The sequence below is a fragment of the Sturnus vulgaris genome (genome assembly GCF_052056855.1).
Source record: "Sturnus vulgaris isolate bStuVul1 chromosome 38 unlocalized genomic scaffold, bStuVul1.hap1 SUPER_38_unloc_1, whole genome shotgun sequence".
Taxonomy (NCBI): Eukaryota; Metazoa; Chordata; class Aves; order Passeriformes; family Sturnidae; genus Sturnus; species Sturnus vulgaris.
This window is the reverse complement of record NW_028275902.1, coordinates 269,100-285,742: the sequence shown is the minus strand read 5'-3', so window position 1 is coordinate 285,742 and position 16,643 is coordinate 269,100. Positions and strand designations below refer to the sequence as shown.

Below are 16,643 nucleotides of genomic sequence, written 5' to 3'. Positions count from 1 at the left end.
GGGAAAATTCCGGATTTTGGGGAGGAAAATGGGAATTTCGGGGGGGGAAAAAAAAAAAAAACCTTTATTAGGGAAAACAGCGACCAAATCCCGGAGATGGGGGGAGGCGGAAATCCGATTGATTGCTTGATTTGGAGGGATAAATCAGGGATGAAAAACAGGAATTATTTTTTAATTTAAAAAAATATTTCAAATTTGAGTCCAAGCGTCCCCCCAATTCCTCATTTCGAGCTGCGCTTCTCCACGCGGCGTTACGGTAAACCGCGAGCGCGCTCGCGACATTACGGTATTGCCGGTAGCGCCCGTGGCCTCGCGAGACGCGCGCTCTGATTGGCCCCGCCCACCGCCGCGTGAGGGCGGGAGGAGCGAGCCGGGCGCCGATTGGCCGAGGCTCCCCGTGCTGGACGCTGATTGGACGGCGGCTCCGTGAAGGGGAGGAGAAGGAAGAAGCCGAGCAGCGGCCATGGCGGCGATGGCGGGCCTGGAGCGCTGGGTGTCCGGGCAGCTGCAGGAGCTGCTGGGCCTCAGCGCCCGCCATGTCCCCGCTTTCCTGGTGGCGCTGGCGCGGCGGAGCCGCAGCCTGGAGGAGCTGCTGGAGCGGCTGCGCGAGACCGAGGCCCTGCGCGTGGAGGAGCCGCGCGTGCGCGAGTTCGCGAGCCAGCTTTGGGAAAAGGTGGGCGGGAAGTCGTGAGGGGAGGAAAGGGGCGCGAAAATGGCGGGTGGGCGGGGCTTGTGTGAGGGACGTGGCCTGCGTGGCCTGGGCGTGGTTTGAACGCGCCGAGCTTGGTGCTGGGGGCGTGGCCGGTCAAGAAGGGGCGTGGCTTTTAAACAAGGTGTGAGGGGAGCGGTTTACCTCACCTTCAGGATGACGTCACCGCAAGGGGGCGTGGCTCCCACGCAGAGCGGCCAATCGGGCTGGGCCCTGGCTTCCAATGGGGCGCGGCCATTTTGGGTGTGGTCAAGGAGTGTGGGGCCATTTTGGGTGTGGTCAGGTGGGGCCATTTTGGGCGCGGTCAAATGGGTGGCGCCATTTTGGGTGTGCTCAGGTGGCGCCATTTCGGGCGCGGTCAAATGGGTGGCGCCATTTTGGGTGTGGCCAAGCAGGGCGCCGCCATTTTGGGCCGCGCTCAGGTGTGCGCACCCACACTGGGCGTGGCCCCTGGGCGTGTCCTGACCCCTCCCCCACCCCCAGGTGCCACGGGAAGCCCCCCGGGAGCCCCCCGGGCGCGCGGCCGAGCGGGCGGCGCTGGAGCTGCAGCGGCAAAACCGCGGCTACCGATTGGTGGAGAGCGACGAGGAGGGGCCGGGCCCCGCCCAGGACCACGCCCAGGACGAGCCACGCCCACGCCGGCGACACCTGAGGCGCCGACGCCGCTCCGAGTCCCCCCCCGAGGCCACCACGGCGTCCCCGTCACCCCCACCGTGAGTGACAGAGGGGGTTTTGGGGAGGGGTCTCCCCAAATTTTTGGGGGGTCACTCCTGCCCTTGGAGTCAGGGACCCGATGGGTTTTGGGGTCAGCTCAGTTTTTGGGGTTCCCTCCTTCCCATTGGGGCTCCCCCCTCCGATCCTTCAGGGCCCGGAATTTTGGAATTTTCGAACGTTGGAATTCTCGACTTTTGAAATTCCCGAATTTTCAAATTTCCGCGCTCACAAACCCCAAAAACCCCTGAAACCCCACAGATTTTTTCCCCTTTTTTTTTTTTTTTTTTTTTTTCCCCTCACGGGTGGAATTTTGCTGCTCCTGGGGCCAACCCTGGGTGGATTTTGGGGTCTCCCATCTGCGATTCGGGGCACCCCGAGCAGGATTTTGAGGTCTCCCCAGTAACTTTTTTTACCCACACCAATTACGATTTCAACGCTTTCTTTTGACCTCCTGGCTGCATTTTTTTTTTTTTTTTTTTTTTTTTTTTTCTCTCTCCCCCACCCCGGGTGGGGTTTTTGGGGTCCCCCGACCCATTTCTGCCCTTCCCCAAGAGCCCCCGAGCCCCCCGAGGAGCCCGAGGAGGAATGGGAGGCGTCGGAGCGGGAGCGGCTGCGGGACCTGCGGGAACGCGACGCCTTCGCCGAGCGCCTGCGGCGCCGCGACCGCCAACGGGACCGGGGGGCTCGGGGGGACAGCAAGGTGAAATGGGGAGGGGGTCTGGGGGGGATTTGGGGGGGATTCGAGGGGTCCCGTGGGGATTTGGGAGGGATTTGAGGGGGTCCCGGGGGGATTTGGGAGGGATTTGAGGGGGTTTTGGGGGGGATTCGAGGGGTCCCGGGGGGATTTGGGAGGGATTTGAGGGGGTTTTGGGGGGGATTCGAGGGGTCCCGGGGGGATTTGGGAGGGATTTGAGGGGGTTCTGGGTGGGATTTGGGAGGGATTTGAGGGGGTTTTGGGGGGTATTCGAAGGGTCCTGGGGGGATTTGGAGGGGTTTGAGGGGGCGTTAGGGGGGATTTGAGGGTTTTGAGGGGGTTCTGGGTGGGATTTGAGGGGGTTCTGGATGGGATTTGAGGGGGTTCTGGATGGGATTTGAGGGGTTCTGGGGGGATTTGAGGGGTTCTGGGGGGGTTGGGAGGGATTTGAGAGGGTTTTGGGGGGGATTCGAGGGGTTCGGGGTGGGATTCAAGGGGTTCGGGGTGGGATTTGAAGGGAATTTGAGGGTTTTGGGGGGGTCCTGGGGGGATTTGAAGGGGATTTGAAGGGCTCTGGGTGGGACTCGAGGGGTTCTGGGGGGATTTGAGGGGTTCTGGGTGGGATTTGTGGGAATTTGAGGGGTTTGGGGGGGTCCTGGGGGGATTTGAAGGGCTCTGGGTGGGACTCGAGGGGTTCTGGGGGGATTTGAGGGGTTCGGGGTGGGATTTGTGGGAATTTGAGGAGTTTGGGGGGGTCCTGGGGGGATTTGGAGGGGTTTGAAGGGGATTTGAGGGGTCCTGGGTGGGATCTGAGGGGGATTTTGGGGGGTCCTGGGTGGAATTTGAGGAGTTCTGGTGGGATCTGAGGGTTTCTGGGTGGGATTTAGGGGTGTCCCCTCCCTTTCCTCACCCCCTTTTCCCTCTCCAGGCTTATGAAGAAGCCCAAAAACGCCTCAAAATGGCTGAGGAGGACCAAAAAGCGCTGGTGAGAACTGCCCCAATTCCCAGTGTACCCCAATTCATCCCAATTTACCTCGTTTTCTCCCCAGTTTAACCCCCTTTCATGCCATTTTTCCCCATTTTAACCCCATTTTCTCCCCATTTTTCTCCAGTTTAGCCCATTTTTCCTCCCTTCCCAGATCCTGGAGCTGTGCAGGTGCTCCCACCGCGAGTACCTGCCCAATTCATCCCATTTTACCCCATTTTACCCCATTTTCTCCCCATTTTCTCCCCGTTTTAACCCATTTTAACCCATTTTCCCCCATTTTCTCCCCATTTCTCCCCATTTCCCCCCATTTTCTCCCCATTTTAACCCATTTCCCCCCATTTCCTCCCCAGATCCCGGAGCTGTTCAAGCGCTCCCGCCGCGAGTACCTGCCCAATTCATCCCATTTTAACCCCATTTTAACCACATTTTTTGTCATTTTCTTCTCATTTCCCCCCATTTTCTCCCCATTTTAATCCATTTTCTCCCCATTTTAACCCCATTTTCTCCCCATTTTAACCCCATTTTCTCCCCATTTTAACCCCATTTTCTCCCCATTTTAACCCTATTTTCTCTCATTTTTTCCCCATTTTAACCCCATTTTCTGTCATTTTCTCTCCCTGTTAACCCCATTTTCTCCCGATTTTAACCCATTTCCCCCCATTTTCTCCCCGTTTTAACCCAATTTCTCCCCGTTTTGTCCCATTTCCCCCCGTTTTCTCCCCATTTTAACCCCATTTCCCCCCATTTTAACCCCATTTTCTGCCATTTTCTCCCCATTTTAATCCATTTTCCCCCCATTTTAACCCCATTTTCCCCCATTTTCTCCCGATTTTAACCCATTTCCCCCCATTTTCTCCCCGTTTTGTCCCATTTTCTCCCCATTTCTTCCCATTTTAACCCTATTTTCTGTCATTTTTTCCCCATTTTAACCCCGTTTTGTCCCATTTCCCCCCATTTTCTCCCCGTTTTAACCCATTTCTCCCCATTTCTCCCCATTTTAACCCTATTTTCTGTCATTTTTTCCCCATTTTAACCCCGTTTTAACCCATTTTCCCCCATTTTCTCCCCATTTTAACCCATTTCCCCCCATTTTCTCCCCGTTTTGTCCCATTTCCCCCCATTTTCTCCCCGTTTTAACCCATTTCCCCCCATTTTCTCCCCATTTTAACCCCATTTCCCCCCATTTTCCTCCGCAGATCCCGGAGCTGTGCAAGCGCTCCCGCCGCGAGTACCTGGCCAATTTACCCCATTTTACCCCATTTTAACCCCATTTTCTGTCATTTTCTCCTCATTTCCCCCCATTTTTTCCCCATTTTAATCCGTTTTCTGTCATTTTCTCTGCCTGTTAACCCCATTTTCTCCCCATTTTAACCCATTTTCCCCCATTTTCTCCCGATTTTAACCCATTTCCCCTCATTTTCTCCCCATTTTAACCCCATTTCCCCCCATTTTCTCCCCATTTTAACCCATTTCCCCCCGGTTTCTCCGCAGATCCCGGAGCTGCGCAAGCGCTCCCGCCGCGAGTACCTGGCCAAGCGCGAGCGGGAGAAGCTGGAGGAGCTGGAGCTGGAGATCCAGGACGAGGAGCTGCTCTTCGGGGAGGATTCCCTGAGCGCCCCCGAGCTGCGGGAGCTGCGCTACAAGCGGCGCCTGCGGGACCTGGCCCGGGAATACAAACGGGCCGGGGACAGGGAGCAGCTGGAGAGGAGCAGCCGCTACCACATCCCCGAGGAGACGCGGGAAAAGGTGAGGGAGGGGCGGCCAGGTGGGAGGTGAACACCTGGGAGGGGTGGAAGCGTCAGGTGGGAGGTGGGGGTTTCGCCAGGATCTTTCAAATTCTGTCAAAACTTTTCTTTTCTTAGCTCAAATCGCTCCCCAAATCTCCTTTTCTTCACCCCCAAATCCCCTCCCATCATCCCAAATCACCCCCAAATCTCCCTGCCATCATTTCAATCCCCCTTCCCTGAACCCCAACCCCCTTCTCCTGACCCCAAACCCCCCTCCCATCATCCCAAATCCCCCCCAGACTCCTTCCCCTCACCCCAAACCTTCCCCAAACCCCCTCCCATCACCCCAAATCCCCCCCAAGACTCCTTTCCCTCACCCCAAACCCCCTCCCATCACCCCAAATCCCCCCCAGACCCCCTCCCATCACCCCAGACCCTCCCCAGACCCCCTCCCATCACCCCAAATCCCCCCCAAGACTCCTTTCCCTTCACCCCAAACCCCTTCCCCATACCCCAAACCCACCCCAAACCCCCTCCCATCACCCCAAATCCCCCCCAGACCCCCTCCCATCACCCCAAATCCCCCCCCAAGACTCCTTTCCCTTCACCCCAAACCCCCTTTCCCTCACCCCAAACCCCGCTCCCATCACCCCAAATCCCCCCCAAACCCCCTCCCCTGACCCCTGTGGTTCGTTTTGCAGAAGATTCCCGAGCGGGAGGAGGCCGGGGAGGAGGCCCTGGCCCCCCGGGACGAGCAGAGGCGCTGGGAGGAGCAGAGGCTGGGGGCGGCCTCGCTGCGATTCGGGGCCCGAGACAAAGCCCAGGCAGCCCCGGGCTACGAGCTGCTGCTGGAGGAGGAGGAGATGGTGCAGTTCGTTAGTGCTGCTCAATTAGAGGGCACCGACCCCCAGAAGGTGGGGCTGGGGTCACCTGGGGGGGATTTGGGGTCACAGGAAGGGGTTTGGGGTGGTTTGGGGCGGATTTGGGGTCACAGGAAGAGGTTTGGGAAGGATCTGGATGGGATTTGGGGTCACAGGAAGGGATTTGGGAATGGTTTGGGGGGGATTTGGAATCACAGGAATGAGTTTGGGGTCACCAGGGGATGATTTGGGGTGGTTTGGGGAGGATTTGGGGAGGTTTAGTGGGGATTTGGGGTGGTTTGGAGAGGATTTGGGATGGTTTAGTGGGGATTTGGGGAGGTTTAGTGGGGATTTGGGAAGGATTTGGGGTGGTTTAGTGGGGATTTGGGGTGGTTTGGGGAGGATTTGGGGAGGTTTAGTGGGGATTTGGGGTGGTTTGGGGAGGATTTGGGGAGGTTTAGTGGGGATTTGGGGTGGTTTGGGGAGGATTTGGGGAGGTTTAGTGGGGATTTGGGGTGGTTTGGGGAGAATTTGGGGTGGTTTAGTGGGGATTTGAGGTGCTGGAAAAGGAAAATTTGGGCAAACAGAACCACGGTGACCTCCAGGGTGACTCCAGTGTCCCCAGGATGTCCCCGAGGCTGAGTGGCACCAGCACTGGGGACACTGGGTGGGATTGGGCTGAGTTTGGTCACACCGAGGGTGACACTGCTGGCACTGGGGTGACACTGGGGTGTCCCTGGTGACACTGGGGTGTCCCTGCTGTCCCCAGGATGTCCCCGAGGCTGAGCAGCGCCAGCAGTGGGGACACCAGGTGGTTACTGGTGGCACTGGGGTTGATTTGATGGCACTGGGCTGAGTTTGGTCACGCCGAGGGTGACACTGGGGTGACCCTGGTGACACTGGGGTGTCCCTGCTGTCCCCAGGATGTCCCCGAGGCCGTCCCCGAGGCCGAGAGGCGCCGTCAGTCTCTCCAGGACGGCCGCCGGGCTCTGCCCATTTTCCCCTTCCGGGACGAGCTGGTGGCGGCCGTGGGGCAGCACCAGGTGCTGGTGATCGAGGGAGAGACGGGCTCGGGGAAAACCACCCAGATCCCCCAGTACCTGCACGAGGAGGTGAACTGGGACACACTGGGAGGGACTGGGAGAGATTGGGAGGGGATTGGGGGGGGGATTGAGGGGACTGGGAGGGGATTTGGGAGGGACTGGGAGGAGACTGGGGGAACTGGGAGGGGATTGGGGAGACTGGGATGGGACTGGGATGGATTGGGAGGGGATTTGGGAGGGACTGGGAGGGACTGGGATGAACTGGGAGGGGATTTGGGAGGGACTGGGAGGGTTTCAGGGGATTTGGGGTCCTGGGGGCGATTTGGGGAGGCTCAGTTGTGATTTTTGGGGTCTCTAGGGGCCCAGTTGTGATTTTTGGGGCTCAGTTGTGATTTTTGGGGTCTGCTGTGATATTTTGGGGTCAATTGTGATTTTTGGGGTCTCGGGGGGGGGTCTCTGTCCCCAGGGGTACACGCGGGGGGGGATGAAGATCGGGGTGACGCAGCCGCGACGCGTGGCCGCCATGAGCGTGGCAGCCAGGGTGGCCGTGGAGATGGGGACAAAGCTGGGCAACGAGGTGACAACCCTGGGGACACTGGGGGGGACTGGGGACATTGGGGGGATTGGGGACATTGAGGACATTGGGGACACTGGGGGGATTGGGGACATTGGGGGGATTGGGGACATTGAGGACACGTCCCCACCTTGGGGACACGTCCTGGACACTTTGGGGACACGCTGGTGACACTCCAAGGGACAACTGGGGGAGGGTTTGAGTGACCACAGGGGTGGCCTGAGTGACCCAGGGAAGGTGACAATGACCATGGGGAGGTGACAATGACCCCGGGGAGGTGACAGTGACCCGGGGGAGGTGACAGTGAGCCCAGGGGAGGTGACAGGGCCGTGTCGTTGTCCCCAAGGTCGGGTACAGCATCCGCTTCGAGGACTGCACGTCGGAGCGCACGGTGCTCAAGTACATGACGGACGGGATGCTGCTGAGAGAGTTCCTGACAGAGCCCGACCTGGCCTCCTACAGGTGACACTGGGGACACCTGGGACACCTGGGGGACATTGGGGACACTCAGGGGGCAAAGAGAACAGGGACAGCCAGGGCACACTGGGGTCATGTCCTTGTCACTGCAGCCATGCCTGTGTCTCTGTCACTGTGTCCCTGTACCTGTCCTTGTCACAATGTCCCTGTCCTTGTCAACGTGTCCCTGTCCCCATTTCAATGTCCCTGTGTCCCTGTGCCTGTGTCAGTGTCCCAATGTCCCTGTGTCAATGTCCCCGTGTCCCCAGTGTGATCATGATTGACGAAGCCCATGAACGGACCCTGCACACGGACGTGTCACCATGTCCCTGTCCCCATGTCAATGTCCCTGTCCCCATGTCCCTGTCCCCGTGTCAGTGTCCCTGTCCCCATGTCAATGTCCCTGTCCCCGTGTCAGTGTCCCTGTCCCCATGTCAATGTCCCTGTCCCCATGTCAATGTCCCTGTCCCCGTGTCAATGTCCCCATGTCCCCAATGTGATCATGATTGACGAAGCCCACAAGAGGACCCTGCACACGGACGTGTCCCTGTCCCCATGTCAATATCCCTGTCCCTGTGTCAGTGTCCCAATGTCCCCGTGTCAATGTCCCTGTCCCCATGTCCCTGTCCCTGTGTCAATGTCCCTGTCCCTGTGTCAGTGTCCCATTGTCCCTGTGTCAATGTCCCTGTCCCCATTTCACTGTCCCCGTGTCCCCAGTGTGATCATGATTGACGAAGCCCATGAACGGACCCTGCACACGGACGTGTCCCTGTCCCCGTGTCAATGTCCCTGTCCCCATGTCCCTGTCCCCATTTCACTGTCCCCGTGTCCCCAGTGTGATCATGATTGACGAAGCCCATGAACGGACCCTGCACACGGACGTGCTCTTCGGCCTCATCAAGGACATCGCTCGTTTCCGGCCGCACCTCAAGGTCCTGGTGGCCTCGGCCACGCTGGACACCGAGCGCTTCTCGGCCTTCTTCGACCACGCGCCCGTGTTCCGCATCCCCGGGCGGCGCTTCCCCGTGGACATCTACTACACCAAGGTGACACTGGGGACACTGGGGACATTCAAGGCACTGGGGACATCAGGGGACACTGGGGACATTGGTGACATCAGGGACATCCAGGACATTGGGGGACATTGGGGGTGTTCAGGGGTACCTGAGGGTGTTGTGATCATTTGGGGACATGAGGGGACACAGGGAAAAGGGGACACTGGGGACTTTTGGGGACACGTGGTGCTGATGTCCCCTCAATGTCCCCTCAGTGTCCCCTCAATGTCCCCGCTGTGCCCCCAGGCTCCCGAGGCCGATTACCTGGAGGCCTGTGTGGTGTCAGTGCTGCAGATCCACGTCACCCAACCCCCCGGGGACATCCTGGTCTTCCTCACCGGGCAGGTGAGTGTCACCTGAGTGTCACCTGTGTCATTTCAGTGTCACCTGAGTGTCGCCTGTCCCTGAGAGTTCCCCTTGTTCTCAACCCCAATTTCCTTTCACGAATCTTTGTCCTCCTGATGTCCCCAAAATGTCCCCAATTCCCCTGATGTCCCCCGATGTCCCCAATCCCCCCAATGTCCCCAGTGTCCCCAATGTCCCCAATCCCCCCAATGTCTCCAAATGTCCCCAATTCCCCCAATGTCCCCAATGTCCCCAATCTCCCCAATGTCCCCGCTGTCCCCGGGCTGGCAGGAGGAGATCGAGGCCTGTGTGGAGCTGCTCCAGGAGCGCTGTCGCCGCCTGGGCTCGCGCTTGCCCGAGCTGCTGGTCCTGCCCATCTACGCCAACCTCCCCTCGGAGCTGCAGGCCCGGATCTTCGAGCCCACCCCCCCGGGAGCCAGGAAGGTGCGCTGGCCCTTTAAGAGAATGGGCGTGGCCTCGGGAGGAGGCGTGGTTTCGTGAAAATGGGGTGGGGTTTAACGGAAAGGGGGTGGAGTTTGATTTAGGGAGCCAGGAAGGCGCGCTGGCCCTTTAAGAGAATGGGCGGGGCCTGAGGGGGCGTGGCTTTGTGAAAAGGGGGGTGGGGATTTTAAAAAGGTGGGTAAGGGGTGGGGCTTAATTGGGTGTGGTCAAAAGCAGGCAGGGTGTGAAGGAGGTGTGGCTTGTGAGGGTGTGGTCGGGGTGGGCGGAGCCTAAAGGGGTGTGGCTCGAGGGCATTTGGACAGAATGGGCGGGGTCAAGATGAGGCGTGGCTTACGAGGGTGTGGCCAGGATGGGTGTGGTTTATCTGGGCACGGCCGGGAGGGGCGGGGCCCGCATGGGGCGTGTCCCCAGGTGTGTCCCCGCCCCCTGGCACAGGTAGTGGTGGCCACCAACATCGCGGAGACGTCGGTGACCATCGATGGCATCGTGTACGTGCTGGACCCGGGCTTCTGCAAACAGAAGAGTTACAGCGCCCGCACTGGCATGGAGTCCCTGGTGGTGACACCCTGCTCCAGGGTAACGGCACCTGTGTCACCTGTGTGTCACCTGTGTGTCACCTGTATCACCCTACTGTCACCTGTGTGGCACCTGTGTCACCCTATTGTCACCCACTGTGAGCCCCTGCACTGGCATGGAGTCCCTGGTGGTGACACCTTGCTCCAGGGTAACGGCACCTGTGTGTCACCTATGTCACCTGTGTGTCACCTGTGTGTCACCTGTGTCACCCTATTGTCACCTGTGTCACCTGTGTGTCACCTGTATGCCACCTGTGTCACCCTATTGTCACCCACTGTGAGCCCCTGCACTGGCATGGAGTCCCTGGTGGTGACACCTTGCTCCAGGGTAATGGCACCTGTGTGTCACCTGTGTGTCACCTGTGTGTCACCTTATTGCCACCTTACTGTTATGCCCCCATGTTGCCCTGCAGCGCTTTGTCCCTGTGCCAGGTGTGCCGTACCTGTCCCCAATGCCCAGTACCTGGTGCCAGGTGTGCCATACCTGTCCCCAATGCCCAGTACCCGGTACCAGGTGTGCCATTCCTGTCCCCAATGCCCAGTACCCGGTACCAGGTGTGCCGTACCTGCCCGCAGGCCTCAGCCAATCAGCGTGCAGGCCGCGCGGGCCGCGTGGCACCTGGGAAATGTTTCCGGCTCTACACGGCCTGGGCGTTCCAGCACGAGCTGGAGGAGACCCCGGTGCCCGAGATCCAGAGAGCCGACCTGGGCTCGCTGGTGCTGCTGCTCAAGAGCCTGGGTGAGCACTGGGATGGACTGGGAGAGCACTGGGATGGACTGGGAGCAACTGGGAGAGCACTGGGAGGGCACTGGGATGGACTGGGAGAAGGTTAAAGGAGCATTTTTGGGGTGTTGGGACAGAGCTGGGCTCACTGGTGGTGCTGCTCAAGAGCCTGGCTGAGCACTGGGAGCGACTGGGAGCAACTGGGAGAACACTGGGGGGGACTGGGATGGACTGGGAGCAACTGGGAGGGACTGGGAGCATCTCAAGGGACGTTTTGGGGACGGGTGGTGGCCCTCAGGTGACATTTTTGGGACCATCCGGGGGCACCTCGGGGCTGTTGAGGGGGACCTTGGTGCCAACCTCGGGGTGTCCCCGGGCTCGGGAGGGGTTGGGGACACCTTGGGGACACCTTGGGGACACCTGGGTGACGTCAGGGGTGTCCCCAGGGATCAATGACCTGATCCACTTCGACTTCCTGGACCCTCCCCCCCACGAGACGCTGGTGCTGGCACTGGAGCAGCTCTACGCACTGGGAGCACTGAACCACCTGGGGGAGCTCACCACGGTACTGGGACGGACTGGGAGGGACTGGGAGGGACTGGGGATGGGGTGTGAACCACCTGGGAGGGACTGGGATGGACTGGGATCAAACTGGGAGGGACTGGGAGTGGGCTATGAGCCACATGGGGGAGCTCAGCACCGTACTGGGAGGGATTGGGAGGGGCTGGGGATGTCCCTGGGGGTGTCCCTGGGGATGTCACTGGGGGTGTCTCTGATGTCACTGGTGATGTCACTGGTGACGTCACTGGTGACGTCACTGGTGTCCCTGTCCCAGCTGGGCCGGCGCATGGCGGAGCTGCCGGTGGAGCCCATGTTGGCCAAGATGATCCTGGCGAGCGAGCAGTGAGTGACAGCCGTGTCCCCAACGTGTCCCCTGAGTGTCCCCTGAGTGTCCCCAAGGTGTCCCCAATGTCCCCTGAGTGTCCCCGATGTCCCCTCCCAGGTACGGGTGCACGGAGGAGGTGCTGACGGTGGCGGCCATGCTGTCGGTGAACAACGCCGTGTTCTACCGGCCCAAGGACAAGGTGCTGCACGCGGACAGCGCCAGGGTGGCCTTCAGTGTCCCCGGGGGGGATCACCTGGTGCTGCTCAACGTCTACAACCAGGTACGGGCACACCTGGCGGGCTGGGGACAGCAGAGGGGGTTTGGGGACACGGCAGTGTCCAGCGGCAGCACTGACCCTGTGCCTTTGTGTGTCCTTGTGTCCCCAATGGCTGTCTGTCCCCGATGTCTGTGTGTCCTTGATGTCCCCATGGTGTCTGCGTGTCCCTGGTGTCTGTCTGTCCCCTCTGTCCCTGGTGTCCGTGTGTCCCCGCTGTGTGTCTCTGCTGTCCCCTCTCTCCATCTGTTCCCTCTGTCCCTTATGTCCCCGTGTCCCGGTGTCCCCATGTCTGTCTGTCCCCGGTGTCTGTCTGTCCCCGTGTCCCCGCTGTCTGTCCCCCGTGCCCGTGTGTCCCCGCTGTGTGTCCGTCTGTCCCCGTGTCCGTGTGTCCCCCGGTATCCCGCTGTCCCCGTGTCCGTCTGTCCCCGTGTCCGTGTGTCCCCGTGTCTGTCCCGCTGTCCCCGTGTCCGTCTGTCCCGTGTCCGTGTGTCCCGCAGTGGGTGGCCAGCGGTCACTCTCTCCAATGGTGCTACGAGCATTTTGTCCAGGCGCGTTCCCTGCGCCGCGCCCGCGACGTGCGGGACCAACTGCAGGGGCTGATGGAGCGCGTGGAGATCGCCCCGTCCTCCTGCGGGGGCAACCTCGACCTGGTCCGCAAGGTAAGACACCCCAAAAACACCCCAAAACAGCCCAAAAATATCCCCAAAACATCCACAAAGTATCACCAAAATATCCCATAAAATATCCCCAAAACACCCCCCGGGAACCTCAGCCCCGTCCTCCTGCGGGGGCAACCTCGACCTGGTCCGCAAAGTAAAACTCCCCAAAAACACCCCAAAACAGCCCAAAAACACCCCAAAAACCCGTCCCAGTGCCCTTCCAGTCCATCCCAGTTCCTCTCCCAGTCCATCCCAGTGCCCTCCCAGTCCCTCCCAGTAACCCAGTCCCCATTCCTGTCCCCCCAGGCCATCACAGCCGGGTTCTTTTACCACACGGCCCGCCTGTCCCGGGGCGGGTACTGATCCCAGTTCATCCCAGTGCCCTCCCAGTGCTCTCCCAGTCCATCCCAGTCCATCCCAGCCCCTCTCCCAGTCCATCCCAGTAACCCGGTCCCCATTCCTGTCCCCCCAGGCCATCACAGCCGGGTTCTTTTACCACACGGCCCGCCTGTCCCGGGGCGGGTACCGCACGGTGAAGCACCAGCAGCCCGTGTTCATCCACCCCAACAGCGCCCTGTTCTCCCTGCAGCCCCGCTGGGTGCTCTACCACGAGCTGGTGTGCACCTCCAAGGAGTTCATGAGACAGGTGAGCACACCTGGGCGACACCTTGGGGACACCTTGGGGACATTGGGACACCTTGGGGACACGGCAGAGTCACGGGGACCCAGGGCAGGGACACGGGGACACTGCAGGGACACGCTGGGTGCTGCACCACGAGCTGGTGTGCACCTCCAAGGAGTTCATGAGACAGGTGAGCACACCTGGGGGACACCTTGGGGACACGGCAGAGACACAGGACATGAGGACACAGGACACAGCAGGGTGCCACACCCCCAAGGTGAGCACAGTGACAAGGACCTGGTGGCCACATCCCCGTCCGTGGTGGCCGAGGTGACAAAAGTGGAGACCCCAAGCCATCACCCCTATCCCCAGGTGTCCCCAGGTGTCACAGGTGTGTCCCTTGTCCCCCCAAGTGATGGAGATCGACAGCTCCTGGCTGCTGGAGGTGGCCCCCAGCTGTCCCCAGAGATGTCCCCAGGTGTGACACGTGTCACAGGTGCGTCCCTTCTTGTCCCCAGGTGATCGAGATCGACAGCTCCTGGCTGCTGGAGGTGGCCCCCCATTATTACCAGGCCAAGGAGCTCGAGGACGGCAGCGGCCGCAAAATGCCCAAAAAAGCCGGGAAATCACGGGAGGAGCTGGGCTGACACACCTGGACACACCTGGGGACACCTGGGGACACCCCAATACAGCCCCCGAGGCAGAGAACCGGCGCCACCCCCCGCCCGGGGACGCCGCTGTCCCCTGTGTCACCGCTCGCTCTTTATTCTGTACATTAACTTAAGGGGGGGAGGGGACTCGGGCAGGTGACAAAAAGGGACACTCGGAGGTGGGGGGGGGTGGGGGAGGGGCGCTCAGGTGTGTCACCTCAGGTGGTTTCAGGGCCGGGTCAGGGCCAGGGCCAGCGCCGAGGCCACCAGCAGCTTCTTGGGCTCGGGGACGGCCGTGGGGGCTGGCATCAGCTGGGGGGAGGGGACACAGCGTCAGGGGACACCGGGGATGTCCCCCAGGTGTCCCCCAGGTGTCCCCCAGGTGTGCTCAGACTCACCTTGTCCACGCGGTGGCAGCGGATGAGCCCCTGGGAGTTGAGGAAGAAGGTGGAGAAGGCGTCGTAGGACCTGGGGGGGGACATTGGGGTGGCACAGGTGTGACATGGCGGGGGACACAGGTGTGACACGGGTGACAGGTGTGACACAGGGATGATGGGGGTGACACAGGTGTGACACAGGGAGGATGGGGTAACACAGGTGTGACAGGGGTTGACACAGGTGTAACACGGGGAGGATGGGGATGACACAGGTGTGACAGGGGCTGACACAGGTGTAACACAGGGATGATGGGGGTGACACAGGTGTAACACAGGGATGATGGGGGTGACACAGGTGTGACAGGGGTTGACACAGGTGTGACACGGGGATGATGGGGGTGGCACAGGTGTGACAGGGGGCGGCACAGGTGTAACACAGGGATGATGGGAGTGACACAAGTGTGACAGGGGTTGACACAGGTGTGACACGGGGATGATGGGGGTGACACAGGTGTAACACAGGGATGATGGGGGTGACACAGGCGTGACAGGGGGCGGCACAGGTGTGACAGGAGGCGACACAGGTGCATCCCTCACCTGAGCAGGGTCCGTTTGTCCCTCCTGTACCAGCGCAGCAGCAGCAGGTGCAGGGGCAGCCCGGTCAGGCGCCATCGCGCTCGCACGCTCCAATCCTCGGGGTGCCGGGTCAGGGCCAGCACCTCCAGCCTCAGGCTGGCAAAGTAGCCCCAGGCCAGCGCCCTGCACAGAGCCACGGCCACCGCGTACATGGCACGGCCCCTGGGGACACGGGGACACCACGGCTGTCACCTCCCCGTGCCGCCACCACGGGGCGTGTCCCCGGGCCCCGTCCCCAGCGTCACCCACCGCGTGTGCAGGTGCAGGTGCTGGCACTGGAACTCCACGTCGGGGGCGTACAGGGCGTAGTCCGGGATCTTCAGGAAGAAATTTGGGAGCTGGGAGGGGTGACAGGGAGGTCACCTGGGCTGTTGTCACCTCTGCCGGGGTGCTGCCCCCACAGTTTTGTCGCCCCCTCCCCAGTTTTTGTCACCTCGTGCCGCAGCTTCTCGTGCATCGTGGCCAGGTGTTCCTCCATGGAGGGGGGGTTGGGCCGGGGTCCTGGAGGGGTCCCGGGGGTGTCCGGGAGGGGTCCCGGGGGTCCCAGCAGCAGCCGGGGAGGGTCCCTGACATCGATGTCATCCTCACGCCGTCCATCCACCGTGGTGACCGGACCCCCGAGCCCCTCCAGACCCCGGGGAGGGGTCCCGGGGGGCCGGGCCTGGGGACAGCGGGGAGGGGGCAGCAGGGCCAGGGTAGGGCAGGGTCCCAGGGGGTGCTCCAGGTCCTGGGAATTGGGGGGGAAAAAGGAAAAAAGGGGAATTTGGGATCTGTAAGAGTAAGGGACCCCCCCCCCAGGGATGGGTTTGAGTTGTTGAAGGAGGGATGTGCCCCATGGGAAAAGGGATTTTGCCGATTTTGGGAGGATTTGCCCCATTTGGTCCCTCCCAACCGGCCCCGTCCCTCCCAGGAACCCGCCCTCATTTGCATAGCCCCGCCCCACCAACCGCAAAGCGATACTATTAAAGAACGTTAATTTGCATAACCACGCCCACGAGTGGTTTCCCACACGCGACTCTATTTGCATCGCCCCGCCCCGCCAACCGCAAAGCGATACTATTAAAGAACGTTAATTTGCATAACCACGCCCACGAGTCGTTTCTAACACGCGACTCTATTTGCATAACCACGCCCACCCAACGGTCTCTATTTGCATAACGCCATTCCCAAACAATCCACGCCGCTATTTGCATACCCCGCCCCTTCCCAACACCCGCTATACGTCCAATTTCCATAACCCCACCCACTCTGCGGCTCTATTTGCATAACCCCGCCCCCGTCTCCCCCTCAGAGCTCTCCCCTCACCTGCGGCCGCGCTCGGTAGCGGCGGCGCGGCGGGGCCGTCCCGGGCGCTGCAGCCGCTGCCGGGGCCCAGGCGCGGCCTGGCCGGAGGCGGACGGCGGCGGTGACGGTGGCGGTGACGTGCCGGTACATGGCGGCCACACCGTCCCGGTTGTCGCTGTCCCCGGTGGCGCTGCCGCCTCCTCTTCCCCTCACGCCGGGCGTTCCTTCCGCGCCTGCGCGGCGCCGCGCGCGCTTCCCCCCGTCAGCGCAGCGCGCATGCGCCGAGCGCGAGAAGGTGACCCGCAGCCGGCTGCGCGTGCGCCATG

General features: G+C 61.0%; 2 protein-coding genes across 6 annotated transcripts; one reads left to right on the top strand and one right to left on the bottom strand.

Moving 5' to 3' along the window:
• The first annotated feature begins 218 nt into the window (after nucleotides 1–218).
• Nucleotides 219–14,119, top strand: DHX16 (DEAH-box helicase 16). Of its 2 annotated transcripts, XM_088157471.1 has the most exons (20): nucleotides 231–673; nucleotides 1,193–1,422; nucleotides 1,976–2,123; nucleotides 3,046–3,102; nucleotides 4,597–4,851; nucleotides 5,534–5,746; nucleotides 6,616–6,804; nucleotides 7,202–7,312; nucleotides 7,656–7,771; nucleotides 8,601–8,811; nucleotides 9,067–9,165; nucleotides 9,457–9,609; nucleotides 10,063–10,203; nucleotides 10,779–10,941; nucleotides 11,373–11,491; nucleotides 11,762–11,829; nucleotides 11,930–12,092; nucleotides 12,587–12,748; nucleotides 13,221–13,394; nucleotides 13,889–14,119. In XM_088157471.1, the coding sequence occupies exons 1-20, from the start codon at nucleotides 464–466 to the stop codon at nucleotides 14,015–14,017; spliced, it is 3,111 nt and encodes a 1,036-aa protein (XP_088013597.1). In that variant the 5' UTR covers nucleotides 231–463; the 3' UTR covers nucleotides 14,018–14,119. The 2 variants fall into 2 exon arrangements, with proteins under 2 accessions (XP_088013598.1, XP_088013597.1); XM_088157472.1 differs by lacking the exons at nucleotides 13,221–13,394; nucleotides 13,889–14,119 and adding an exon at nucleotides 13,055–13,127 and having other exon boundaries at nucleotides 219–673.
• Nucleotides 13,624–16,573, bottom strand: C38H6orf136 (chromosome 38 C6orf136 homolog). Of its 4 annotated transcripts, XM_088157479.1 has the most exons (6): nucleotides 16,339–16,573; nucleotides 15,467–15,760; nucleotides 15,283–15,371; nucleotides 14,995–15,195; nucleotides 14,419–14,488; nucleotides 13,624–14,332 (listed from the first exon to the last, which is right to left on the bottom strand). In XM_088157479.1, the coding sequence occupies exons 1-6, from the start codon at nucleotides 16,465–16,467 to the stop codon at nucleotides 14,249–14,251; spliced, it is 867 nt and encodes a 288-aa protein (XP_088013605.1). In that variant the 5' UTR covers nucleotides 16,468–16,573; the 3' UTR covers nucleotides 13,624–14,248. The 4 variants fall into 4 exon arrangements, with proteins under 4 accessions (XP_088013605.1, XP_088013604.1, XP_088013603.1 ...); XM_088157478.1 differs by having other exon boundaries at nucleotides 13,624–14,488; XM_088157477.1 differs by lacking the exon at nucleotides 16,339–16,573 and having other exon boundaries at nucleotides 15,467–16,060.
• Between the last annotated feature and the right edge of the window lie 70 nt (nucleotides 16,574–16,643).